Source organism: Centruroides sculpturatus, unplaced genomic scaffold (genome assembly GCF_000671375.1).
Source record: "Centruroides sculpturatus isolate CEXI.00-Female unplaced genomic scaffold, Cexi_2.0 scaffold271, whole genome shotgun sequence".
NCBI classification, from domain to species: domain Eukaryota; kingdom Metazoa; phylum Arthropoda; class Arachnida; order Scorpiones; family Buthidae; genus Centruroides; species Centruroides sculpturatus.
This window is the reverse complement of record NW_019384474.1, coordinates 698,561-712,856: the sequence shown is the minus strand read 5'-3', so window position 1 is coordinate 712,856 and position 14,296 is coordinate 698,561. Positions and strand designations below refer to the sequence as shown.

At 25.5% G+C, this 14,296-nt stretch overlaps 1 protein-coding gene across 1 annotated transcript in view; it reads left to right on the top strand.

Moving 5' to 3' along the window:
* LOC111621279 (rho GTPase-activating protein 44-like) overlaps nucleotides 1-12,444 on the top strand; it is a 47,222-nt gene extending 34,778 nt beyond the window's left edge. Inside the window, exons 5-13 of the mRNA XM_023363365.1 lie at nucleotides 2,480-2,556; nucleotides 4,667-4,781; nucleotides 5,818-5,968; nucleotides 6,127-6,254; nucleotides 7,448-7,495; nucleotides 7,640-7,703; nucleotides 7,788-7,869; nucleotides 9,792-9,872; nucleotides 11,720-12,444. Of these exons, the coding sequence (XP_023219133.1) occupies nucleotides 2,480-2,556; nucleotides 4,667-4,781; nucleotides 5,818-5,968; nucleotides 6,127-6,254; nucleotides 7,448-7,495; nucleotides 7,640-7,703; nucleotides 7,788-7,869; nucleotides 9,792-9,872; nucleotides 11,720-11,888 (915 nt within the window). The 3' untranslated portion in view covers nucleotides 11,889-12,444. The remainder of the gene's footprint in view (nucleotides 1-2,479; nucleotides 2,557-4,666; nucleotides 4,782-5,817; nucleotides 5,969-6,126; nucleotides 6,255-7,447; nucleotides 7,496-7,639; nucleotides 7,704-7,787; nucleotides 7,870-9,791; nucleotides 9,873-11,719) is intronic.
* Nucleotides 12,445-14,296: the final 1,852 nt, after the last annotated feature.

The following is a 14,296-nucleotide window of genomic DNA, read 5'->3' as shown; positions in this document are numbered from 1 at the left end:
TTTTTTTGTTTTTATATTTTTCAATATATTTATTTTGTTTGTACAAAATAAGGAAATAATTTTTAACGATACAATAGCCATGATTATTATTATAAAAATTTTTGTTAGGCTTAACATCGACAAAATTCAACACGAAGCGACACACAACGGAGAAAAATTTCAACATGGGATAGATTAATATATTTTTTCATACATAATTGGTTATACAAAAAATAAGTTATCTGAACAACCCCAGTCCCCAATTGATTTGGATAAATGATGCACTACTGTAGTTTGTTTAATTGGGGAAGTCACTTAATTGGGCCAAAATGGATTAGTCCCAATGTGTCCCAGTTAAGCAGAATCCACTGTATTTAAAATTAACAAAAATAAATAATCTTACAATCATACTCTCTCCAAGGTGACTGTTATATATTATTTTTGTTTTTTGTATTTTGTTACATTATAATTAAAATTGATCTTTTTATTTAATAATAACAAAATAGTCACCAAAGTGATGCTTTTTTATTATAATCTGTATTGCTGTTTTGTTAAGCATTCCATTTGTAAATTAAAAGGATTTATTTACAATAAATTTTTAATTAATTAGATATCTTTTTATGCAAATTTGCTTTTTTGTACAATGTGATTTCATAAAATAAATATATTTGGCTTATGATATAATTATAATTAATTACAAGTATGAAGAACTAATACCCAATAATTATGTATTAGTCATATGATTGCCGGATTATATCGGGCTATATTACCACTATTAATAATAATTAAATGCTAAATAATTTGGCACTTGAGGTAGGCATTAGGTGTTATCTCTTGCTAAATTTAATAATAATAATTAAATTAATATTGTAATAATTAGTTTAGAATGTTCTGGAAGAAAAGAATTGACTCAAAGTGGGACTCAAACCTACAACTCCTGCTTACTGTGCGGTCACATTGCTAATTACGTTACCTGGACTTTCATCTGATCTTTGTTTCCAGAACTATTAATTTAGACGTAACAATACCCAGTTACTAGTGGGATTTTATAAGTTGTGAGCACTGAGTTGTCTCCGGCCTGTGCCATAAGTAACCAGCCAAACACTTGCCTCTAGTGTCAAATTACTTAGTGTTTAATTATTAATAATAGTAGTAATGTAGCCCAATATAATCCAGCAATCATTTGGCTTTAATGTAATTAATTATTTTACTACTAAAATATAATGCTAAATCATATTTTTCATTAAAAACTAACTAGATTTAGCAATCATGGATGGTGCTAAAATTTTAAAATTAGTTTGTTTATGAATGTTTTGTAGAATAAAAATTTTGCAAATTAATTTAAAAAATTTTTTTGTAGTTAACATTTTGTTATATAACATAAACATATAAATATTTAAACATAAATTTTACATATGAAACATTAAATACAAATGCAAAAATGTCTTATATAAAATTTTTTGAGGCATACCAGACTAAGATAAAATTTATTTTTGGTAAAATATTTACAGTTAAAAAGAAGAGAAATCTTTTAACATTTATTTTTAAATTAATTTTTTTATTTGCTTGTTTGTTTAATTTTTGTTTAAATATTGTATTCCAGTAATTAAGTTAATGTGTTTTTTGGTAACTGGAATTAAAGTGCATTTGTTTGTTTTTATTAAAAAAATTACACAAATGAAAAAACTTATTTAATAAATTTTAAAATAAATTTTAGATTTTAAAATTTTGTTAAAAAATTTTTTTTGATTAAACTTTTAAAAATAAAGATATGAACATAGAGAAGAATATATTTATTCAGCCTAATATTAAATTAACCATTTTTTTAAAAATGCATTTTCAAAATTTTTATCTTATAAACAAAATATTAAAATCATTTGCAAGTTGCTGTTTCATTTACAGGATAGATATATTTATTAATCAGTATGTATTATGAATTATTAATTTTGTTTATGTATTTTAGCTTCAATGATATTTTAACTTCAATTTTAGCTTAAAAAAATATTCAATGGCTAGGCAGTTTGGAAAGTTAATCTTTAATATCTTATTAAAAAGAGAATTGCATGCATATTTATTTATTTATTTTTTAGCCATTGTAATAATTGGAAATCTTTACATACTTTAAAGTTTAATAAATTTCATTACTTGGCTTACTATTAATTGTGAAAAAATTTAACTTGACTACTGTAATGATAAAATTAAATAATTTGTAACTAAAAAGATAATATAAATGTACAGTATATAACTTGATTTATTCTTTGTCTTTTATACATTACATAGTTACATGCCCCTTTTGTATTTCTGTGTACTAAAAAAATACAAAATTGTTAGTTTTGATTATAATTTTTTGTATTACAATCATTTTCAGTATAAAAAAATACAGTATTATCTAAGAATATAAATTATTTGTAGTTGATTAAAATGATTTTCTTATTAATATTTTTATTGTTTTTGCATTTGGTTTATTTATAAAAAACTGGTACTTTCTTATTATTTTTAGAATGAAATTCCAAATATTACAAAGCTAAGAAAACAACTTGCAAAGTTGACACTTGATATGGATGCAACAAGAACGAGGTAAATAATTTAAAATAGTTTAAACTGCATTAAAAATCAATGTTGATAAATTAGTGAATAATTGAGAAAAATTTAACAACTTTTAGAATAAAACAAAGATAAGGAATTTAAAAAAAGTTAAATTTGCAAGTTGTAAAAAATTATATATTTATTAAGTTTTAATGAATTTTATTTAATTTTTTCAGTTATTTTATACTTAACAAACATTTAATTTCTGAATAATTATGCAAAAATTATGTCTATATAGTTTTTTGATTTAGTTTTAGAATGAATTTTTAATGTATTTCACTTAAAATTTGTATATACTATTTTGTATATAATTCATTTAGTTATAAGTTTTTTCATTTTTTTTTCAGTTATTGTAAAAGATATATTAAAGTTTGAAAATTATAATTTTTATATTTAGAAATTATTCTTTCATAACTAAAGATACTTTTATCAAATTAATATTCAGAACAAATACAAAATAAAGTTTTCATTTTTAAGTAGAATGAGAAACTGGACCGAATATTTTGTAGAATGTAGAAAACATTTAAGAAAATTTGCTGAAACTATGGAACAAATGGAAAAAATATTTATCTTTTGGATTTTTTATTTTTTTGATAAATGTTGTTTACTTGTGTTTAAATGATCACTATTCATAGTTTATACTGTAGATGTATAATTATCAGAAATCTTTATCAATGCTAAATCAGAAACTGATGCTTTCTTCTATGATTAGCAAATCTAACTTTATAAAAAATGCTCTGCATAAATTAGTTTATATGCAATGTCAGGTATATTATTGTGATATAGAATTTCTTTGCACAAGGATAATATCTTTCATTTGTATATTATTGAAATGGAAAATTGTGATAATATTGCCATGCCTCGCTCTTTTCACCGTGTCATTCATGGGGCAGAGGTTAGCTTCTTCGCCTATCAAGCAAAGGTCTCTGGTTTGAACCTCATTGATGCAGTTTTTTTGTGTGTGTGTGTATATTCTCCCGGTCTGACAACATATGTAAATACTAACAAATTACCATGTTTCTACCATGTCTCTGTAGTATATAACAGCGAGCTCTCAGGCTTAGAGCAGTTCTTGTTCTCGTACTGCAAGCTGCAGGAGTTGTACATTGTCTGAGTGAATAAATACCTTTGTGTTCCTAATGACTGGTTGCCGTTGGTTCCTGCGACAATGTATATAGTGTTAAAGTTAGACAGATATATAAAGTCTTTGATAAATTAGATTTGTATTTTGATAAGTTACATTTGTTGATTGTTGGCAGTTTTATAGCCTTCTGCATATGACAACGAAACAATAGGAGAACACTAATTTCAGATATAGCATGAATGATGTACAGTTTACAATGCTTGATGCTCTAAATTGCTAGTGATGAATTCGTTAGAATGAAAAAATGAAAATGAATAGATTGCTTGATTATCAAAATTATAACAAATTTCAGTTGTATGTAAGAGTAATGGCTATATATAAATAAATATTTATCAAAAACATAAATGAAGAAATTATTTTTATGATGTTTTTAAAGTATTTTTCTTTTGTCAAGTTTTTAAAATATTTTATAAAATACTATCAAAAATAAAGTTTGTTTAATGCTCAGAAAATAGTTGCATTTTATATGAACGATAGCAAATAAAATTATCTATACATCATTAAAGATCAAAGAGTGTATGTAGAAATAGTGACATCCAAATTTTTAAAAATTTCTTTGAAAATTATTCAAAAATACTCTATCAGAAATCAAACTTTCTTGGTAGCTTTTTAACAATAACTAAAAAAATGTATAAAAAAAGAAATCAAAGGCTTTTTAGAAATGTTATTAAAACTAGATGTACAGTTCAATAATTAAATAGCTGTTTCTTCTTTAAAACTTTAATAAATAGATGTATTTATATAAATTCTAACATCTGTTCTGTAATAAGTGATTGTATAGATATTGGAGACTAGTCAAATATGCTATGAAAATGTTACACATGAAATAGTAAATATAGATAATTTTCATATTATAATAATTGTTTGTAGAAATTTATTAGAAATAGTGTAAAATATTTTTCTTTAATACATTAATATTAATTATAAATTAAATTAATATATATTATGGTATTTCAGGTATCAAACTGCTGCAAAACATTCATTATCTAGCAGTGTGACAACTGCTACAGCAAAGGCTGATTGTTTAAAGGATGAATTGGAAGATGCATCAATGAAAGTAGAGCAATGCAGGGTAAGGTAGTATTTATGAATTTTGTATGATTTAATGTAATGAAATAATAATAATAATAATAAAATTTAGTTTTATTATTCATATTAAATCATATCATATGCTGTATATCGTTCTTGATTTTAGTATTGTATTAAATAATGTAATAATAGCAAAAGTTTTTATTTTAATACTGAAATTATGTAATTTAAATAATAATTAATAATAATGATACATAACCTATCTGATTCATTAGAACTAAGTTAATGAATTTAATTTATATAGCCAAAGATTTCTCCCACACCGGGTCGTATAAAACAAAAAATATGTATACTCTGTAACCAATGTCCATCATGAAAACTCCAAACAAAGATTGGCAAATGCTTTTGATGCCCTCCTGGGCTCTTCTTCAGGCCAAATTTACTGTAACTGGATTCTTAAATTGAATGTTTTTAAATAAGAATGTGCTCCATTTCTAAAAGTTCAAATGAGGAAGGCAATCACGTGCTGTTTCAAAATATAATTTTTTATAATTTTTACTAGTGGAGATACGATGTGCACATCCTATAATAATCTCGTGTATCATATAACCATATCATATAATCACATGCCATTTCAAAATATAGTTTTTACTAGTGGAGATACGATGTGGTCATCCTATAATAATCCCGATATAACAATTTACGATTTATCATCCAATAAATATTGCCACACTGTTGAGAGATTCATTTCTTCTTTAAATTTGGCCTAAAGAAGAGCCCAGGAGGGGCGTTGAAAGTGTTTGCCAATCTTTGTTTGGAGTTTTCACGCCAGATATTAGTTAGAGTATACATATTTTTGTTTTAATTTACATAGTTTTATACAGTAATTTCTACTAATTTGATTAAATTCGTAAATCAAATTAATAGAAATTCCATCAATGTTTTAAACAATTATGAATACCTTTTTGATATGACATTGTTCAAGTATTTTGATTAGTTTGTTTATATATAAATGTTTCCTGTGAATTTTTTATTATATATCTAAGTAATAAATTTTTATTTAATATTCTTATTTGCAGGATTCCTTGGCAGCTGAAATGTTTGCACTAATCAGTCGAGAACCAGAATTTGCTCAACTGATCATTGAATGGTATCGTTTACAAGCTAATTATCATAGAGCTGTTCTAGGCATATTAGACTCAGCTTTACCATCATTTGAAAATATCATCAGTAAGTAAATGTTTAATAAGATATATTTTACATATGCTGATGTAATTAAAAGTTTTTGAACAAATAGTTTATATCATGTTATAAATAAAAATATTTAAATAAGTTTTATTACTAAAATTGAAATTTATCATCTTCAATTATTTATTTTTCTTTTATAGAGGATTTTCCTCAGAAACCAGTGTTTGGTTGTTCTCTAGAGGAACATTTGCGTATATCTGACCGTCAGATAGCATGGGTAATTGAATCCTGTGTTGGTTTTCTGCTAGAATTTGGCATTTGTGAAGAGGTAATGTAATTTGATAAAAAATTTAATTTATTAGTTTGCTAAATTTTAAGAAAAATTTTTGTACTTGTTAATAAAATAAAATAAAATTATATATATATTGAATAGCAATCAAAATTATTTTTAATTGACTTTTCAAAATTATAAACATTGGTAAAATTGTCAGCATTAATCTTATTTTTATTTAGAAAATTTTAATAAAATACATTTTTGTGTATTTTTTATCTTTTTAGGTATGTCAGAAATAATAATAAATTAAATAATCACAAACAAACAAAAACTCAATACGATTGGAATTGTTTCATTTGAAACATGTGGAAATGAAATATATTTCAATTTTTAAAAATTACTAACTTTGATTTTACATATTAAAGAAACAATAGGCAAATTTAAGAAATAGATATAGTATCTTACAGTAAAGGCCAGTTCATACTTTGTGAGAATGGTAAAGAGAAGAGTATGTGTCTTTTCTCTTACTCTTCTCAAAAGTATTCATACTTAAAAAGAACGAAAGAGAATTGCATGTATGCTTTCAGTATTTGCAGTTTAAAATAAAGCTTCAAAAATATAGTGAAAGTGAAACATGAATCATAAAATTCTTAAAAAATAAGAGTAGTGTATGCGGTTAATTAATTTGAAAAGAAGAGAGAATGGAAATAATATAACCTTACAAAAAAAGTAATTCTGATGAAAGATGATTCTGAATTTTCAATATTTTAGGTAAGTTTTAAATATATGTAGTCCTATGTAAAGATGTATTTGGATATGTTCAACTTAAAATAAAGAAATGATAAATTATGATTCATTGAAAATAATTCTTCTCTAATTCTAATCATTTGTTTTACCAGTCTTCATGTTGAAGGAAAGTAGAATTTCTGTTGACTTTTCTCTAACCAAAAGAGAATGGAAGTATGTTACTGGTAATGCATGAAGTGTTGTGTATTTAGTACACCTGTTAGTGTTGTTTTTACTTCTCTTTTCCATTCTCTTGAAGTATGAACCAGCCTTAACTGTTTTATTTTAATTTATGTGATTCTGCACTTACCATTAATTAATATAAAACATGCACATAACATATTCATATTGATATGCCATGTATATATTGATTATATATATAAATATTTATTAAAAAATTGTATTTACAAAACTGATCATTATAAATAAAGTTTTAAAGTTTGTTATTTTCTCTCTTATAGGGGTTATTTCGTATTGCAGGGAGTTCATCAAAGATGAAAAAACTGAAGGTAATATTTTTTACTGTGAAAGATTTTTATAATTTCTAAATCTTATAAATAATAAATAAATAAATTATTGTAAATAATCTCAAATATAAATATTCTTAAACTTTTATTATAAATATCCTTATTTATTTTTGAAAAATATTTTAGAATGCATTTGATGCAGGTGTTGTTGATATGACAGAATACATTAGAGACCCACATGCTGTTGCAGGTAGATATTCAATTCAATATTTCTCTAAAATGTATTTCAACAACTGATTTTGTTTACACTTTTTGTTTTAATCATAAATTATAGGAGTTCTAAAATCTTATTTAAGAGAATTACCAGAACCACTCATGACTTTTGCTCTCTATGATGAATGGATGGCTGCAGCTAAGTATGTAATACAGTTAAATACATATTAATGATTTGAAAGTTTGTGTTTAATTTATTTTACACATTTAATAAATTCTTTATTAGTTAAGATTATTAAAGATATCAATTTTAAAATGACATTGATTAACATTATTAAAATTGAACATTGCAGACTTTCATACTTATAAATAAGTAATAAACAAAATTTATTTATATTTTAATCAAATAAGCAAGTATTATATACATATCTCATTTCAGTTTTTAAAAAATTTCTGCAAATATGTGTTTGCATAAATTCTTCAGGTTTTTAACTAATGTCATGCTAAGATTTACTTGCCTACTTGATTAAAATATAAGTAAATTTTTACTGATGATACTACTGGCTATCAACACTTTTTCAGCTACATAAAAAAAAATCAATAGCTAGTACTAAGTACCAGTAGTTGCTTGGTAAGAAAAATTCTTATGTTCAGGTGAGAGTCTGATAGCTGGCATGATAAAAATGAATTAAATTGGGTTACTCTATCTGGGTAGACAGAATAGCCCAGTTTTTAGCTCAACAAATGCTGTTGGCCAATTGGAACTGACATAAAAAGCAATTGGGGTGGGTGTCCCGTTTGTTAGAGACCTTTTTTTTTTTTTATGAATTTACAATGCTTTCTGGTAATTGTCTGTCCTTCTATGTTCTTGTCAAGAAATGAAACATGGAAAAATGCTAATGATGATATTTTGAAATGAAAAAGGTAAAAGTGTAGTTATTAAAAGGATACTGTTTAGCAACCGATAGTAAATTAAAAACAAGAAATGGGAAGGAAATTGCAAATGGAAATATTAAAAAAATTTGCAAAATAATACAAATACAGGTAACATCGTATAACACGGCACTTCTATAGCACGGATTCACTCTAACATGGTTCGGGAATTGAATAAAACCCTCGTACAACATGAAATGTAATAAAGGGTGCGTTCTTTTATACCACCTCATAACTCCGTGTGAGCATTCTAATTGTTTTCATGGCTACTTTGAATATGCTCTTTCAACAAATAATCCATTTAATGGATAATTTTACAATTGGGACCCTTCTTTTGCCTCTAAAAGCTCATGTTAGAATTATAGATTCCTCCATCACGATACTATTGATAGTGCAGGCGCCGCCATCTTTCTTTCACTGTTGTACCTAAATGCCTACTAACAGCAGCACACTCACGTTACAGAGCAACCGCTATTAACGAACGCACCCAAAAACTGTTACCAGTTGATGATGCTCATGCTGAGATAATCATGTAGGATGAATAATCTTCTTGTAAAATATTTACTTAAATAATAAATAAGTATTTTACCTATGGAAAAAATGAATAAAAAAACTGATTAAATAAGGATTTAACAGCATGTTTTTTTTAATTTTTGGAACCTAACCCTCCTTTTCGCACTAGTTCTTTGTTTCATATAACACGGATTTGCATAACACGGCAATTTTTTGTAACGTAACTCCTGTGTTATACAGGGGTTATCTGTACTACAATGTAAATATACACATTTATAAATAAGAAATAATTAGTAGTAATTAAACACTGTTTCTCTAGTTATGTTTTTCCTAAAATAACTTTATTTTTAGTCACCATATATTCATACCAACAGTAATTTTTTGAATCATATTTCAAATATTAATTTTATACCTAACTCATGAAACTATTTAATAAGTATTTTATTCATTTTCTTCTAAAGTTTTGAATAAAAATAAAAATTTTAATAGATTTTCTGCTGTATATGCATTTACAAATATATTTTATGTAATCAAAAAAAATTATTATTATATATATAAGTTCTTTTTATATTAAGTATAAACGTTAAATAATTAAGATAATAGGTAATATAAAAATTACTTTCTCACAGAATATATTTTATAAAATTAAGGGAAGAATCTATGTTTTTCTTTTGTACAGAATAACTGAACAAGAATCTCGTCTCCAGGCATTACATCTTGTAGTTTCAAAACTTCCAGAGCAATATTTTAATAATCTAAAGTGAGTTTGAATTGTGTTTTAAAAAATTTGAACTATTTATTAAGTTTATTAAATAACAAAATGAATCTTCTATCTCTAATTTTTGATAAAAATATTATTTAAATAAATAGAACTGCATTGTATTTAATATTTAAACTGCTTCTAAACCTCTAACCATAAAATTATTGATGTAATGTCCAATAATGCAAACCTTTCCAGGCATATTGTCTTGGATTTATTTTTGAACATTTTGGTTACAAAATGCATTTTGAAATACTTTTCCTTTTCAGTTTACATTTCGAAAATGCTGATAATTATGAAATGTAAAATAAGCATTGCAATACATAAATTATGGTATTTAGAAATTTGAAAATCCAATCCAATACACTTATTATCCAAGCTAACAAATTTCTTTCTTTCATTTAAGTTTAATTTTTCATAAAATTTTCTCAAATTAAAACAGCAAAAAGCATTACTCTATTTTGATAAAATTCAGTTATTTTAAAATATCTTTTTTGAGCTTCTGAACATTTTTATGTTCTCTTCTCACTTTATTCAATTCACTAAAACTACATCAAAAATACAAATGGATGTTTGGCAAGACTTGTTTTGACTGACCATGATTTAAAAGAAGCTCAGAACATACTGTTATATTAAAAAATATCATAATTAGAATGACAGAACATGTTCAAATCTTCAGGATCTGTCTTTTTGATCTGAAAACATTTTTGTTATTAAAGAGAATTGCTTCTATTATAGTGATTAAATGATTCAGTTAAATTTAAATGGATTATAATAAACTGTATTTAATGTATTATTAATTTTATTTTGTAAGAAAGTTGAGTCATAGAAATTTATCAGAAAATCAAAATTACCAGTTAATTGAAATGTAAATTTATAAATAAATGATAAAAGATTAAAATTTTTCAGTTGCATTTTTTTATGTCAGAATATCTCTAAATACATTACTCAAACATTTTTCTTTTCATATTTAATAGGTATTAATTTCCGTCTATTAGTTCATTTGATGTATAATTGAAATTCTGTTTCTTAAAAGAAAAAAGCCGCATCACTATGGAACAGACTTGGCTTAGCTTTTTGGCCATTAAATAATTTGTATCAAATATATGGTCAATATGCTTGAGTTTATCCATTAAAAATATAGGGTACTTATTTCTTCTGTAGAAATAAATGAATTATTTAGGTATTCATTATAGATGATGATAATTAAAATCTATTATTCACCACATCTAGCTTAAAATAAAGTCTTATGTTTTTACATGAGAAACTGAAAATTTTTCATCTAGTTTTAGTCATCATTTATGTTTGTTTTTATTTTCTCTCCATTTGATAACTATATATGGAATATTTAATGTAGAAAAGTATTGTTTTTGTGTAAGATACTGATTTTTTTTTTAAATTAATTATTGCATCTACTATTAAGTTAAAAATGGATTAAAAATAAAAAATATCTTAGAATCAATTTCTTATAAATTATGATGTGATATTATTGATTTTCAGTGTCATCCTAGAAACTAAATTTATTAATATTTTTTTATTTGAATCGTTTAAATCACATTATTTTTTCTAGTATCATGCTGAAATTTTTATTTTTTTTTTGACCCATTCACATCCATTCTTAGTATATATAATTTGTTTGAAATAAACTTTTGTTTACTACTACTATGTTTATGCTATGTTCAGTATTTTATATTATTGTCATATTTTATTGTCTGTAAAAGCAAAATATTAGAGCTTATTATTAAATATTTTTTAATATCAAGTTCTAATAAATAAAATTCAACAAATAGTTATGAAATTTTATATTATAATTTTTAGTATAAATGTATTTTTCCTTTTTTTTACAGATATGTTGTGAAGTTTTTAGCAGTGTTAGCTACAAATGCTGAGATTAATAAAATGTCTCCTCAGAATATTGCCATAGTGATGGCACCTAATCTGATTTGGCTTCCAAAAGAAGACTCTTCTATGCAATTTAGGCAAGTTTTTTGTTCACTTTCAGGAAATAAATTATAGAGGTTGTACTGAGTAGTGCCAAAATCATCACTTTGTAATATTTTTATTAGAGTGGTGATAAAAATCCTAGTTTGTTTGTTTCGACATTCAGCCTGAAATTGAATCACAAATCACATTTCAGGAAAAGCAACAAAATGTTAAGCTTCTGTACAATGGGAGTCCCATAAATCACACATCTAGAAATTTCATGACATCACATCTGGAAGTTCTGGAAGAAAAGTAGGAAGTGACATTGAGAACCAAAGGCAGTTTTGTGCAATGTCGTCCAGCATTTTCAGATTGGAGTCTTTTATTGACTGATGGAAATTTTGGGGAATTTGTTGGGATGACTTTTTTCAGTAGACTAAAACAAAAATTTTGACATGACACAACCTGTTAAATACTATTTAAACATTGTGATGAAATGGGTTATTCAGAATTATTCATTAAAAATTTATTTAAAACTGATTCCTATTGCTGACAAGGAGATGGTCAGACATTTGGGTCTCTGATTCAAATGAAACTTGTTGAGCGTGTAGCCCTAAACACAAACAGCTCCTTGTCCAAATAATAGGATCCATTTTGTTTCCAAAAATTGGGTCTCTGAAAATTTAGTGTTTAGCTTATAAGTCTTTGGAAGTTTTATGTTCCAGAATGGCGATAGACAAGTGAATAAGATGCTAGGTACTGGAGCTAGACGATGCAGGTTCAAACCTTCTGAGTTTCAGTTTTGGTCTAGTTTAGTTAATTTTATGTCTAGCTTTATTATTTTACCACATCATTATCATTAATATTCCCATTCCTCATGTTTAAACCTTAGATTAAACAAGAGATTAAAAATTGTGACATCATTTCCTGTTTAGTGAAAACAAGCCTCTATAGATTTAACTCTTTTTGTCATTAAATAAAATTTTTATTTCTTCACATTTATTTTCACATATTTTGCACACTGTCCTCATAAACAAATAAGGTTCAGACATTACTGCACATGGAAAAAAAAAACAAGTGATATGAAAATAGGATAGCAAGTCACAGCATTTTATTTTTTTAATTGTTAATATTATGGACAATTTCCTCATGTGCTCATGTTTGTTACACTTTAAATGTCACAATATCACCATATCTGAATATAAATATGAATGAAACTTTATTTAACAATGTAAGAGTTAAATCTACAGAGGCTCATTTTCCATAAAGAGGAAATGTCACAACTTTTTTCTCCTTTTATAACCTTAAAATGTGAGGAATAATAATAATAGTAATAATAATGCTAATAATAATAACACAGTAAAATAATGTTACATGTAAAATAGAAATAAAATAAAATTTCAAAGGATTGAACCTACATTGTTTAGCTCTGGTGCTTAGCATCTTATTCGCTCTGCTATTGCCACCTTTGGATATGAAACTTTCAAAGACTTATAAGTTAAACACTAAATTTTTAAAGGCTCAGTTTTTGGAAACATTTGAAAAGTGGGTCCTATTATTTGGACAAGGAGCTTTTTGTATTTAAGACTATATGCTCACCAAGTTTCATTTGAATCAGACCCAAACATATGGCCCTTTCCTTGTAAGTGACAGTTTAACATATTACTTTTGCTTTCCAGACAGCAAACTATTAAGGCTAGCAGCACCTGCATTAGTTAGTAAGTAAAACTGGTGGTAATAAATAATTTGAAGTGGCAAAAAAAATTTTAAACTGATGAAATGGTGGCAATATTTTAAAATTTTTCAGAGCAAACCCTAAAATTAGGTTGAAATTTATTCTAAAAGTTTACTTGTAATAATTAGAATAATGAATTTAAATAATTCAATTGTATTCCATAAAAATTCCAAAATAGTAAATAATTAGCTAATATTGAATTTAAAATGTTGAAACATATAACTGATAATTTTCTGTCTTATTATATGACTAGCGTTGTTACCCATTGTTGACAGGAGATATTTATTTGGTGAAATTATATTCACTTACCTAAAGAGTGTATATGCAGAGAATTTTGGTACAGATTCATTATATTCCTATTAAAGATGTGGAATATTTTCTAGATAAACTTATTGAATAACTTCCCAATATACAACATTTTGTGTTTTATCATCAAGAGCACAAATGAACAGATTTGCAGCTACTAACACGTGAGCACACAACATAGAGTTGGCCTTGTGAAAAGCAACTGCATCCCAGGTCAAGTCCCACAACTCTCGTCTTTAGCCTTGAGACTTGTTAGTGGTCATTGCAAATGCATAGACCAACTGGAAATTGTAGGCATTTACATTCGAATTGATAATTTGTTGGGATTAATGGTATGCTATTAATTGCTATATCTGTCCTTCAATTTTCAATGTTGGCATGAAATTTCTTTCAAGTATTTCAGTGGCACCAAAACTTGTCATTTGGAAGGCCCTATTATGCTTAAAAAAATGTTTAGTGT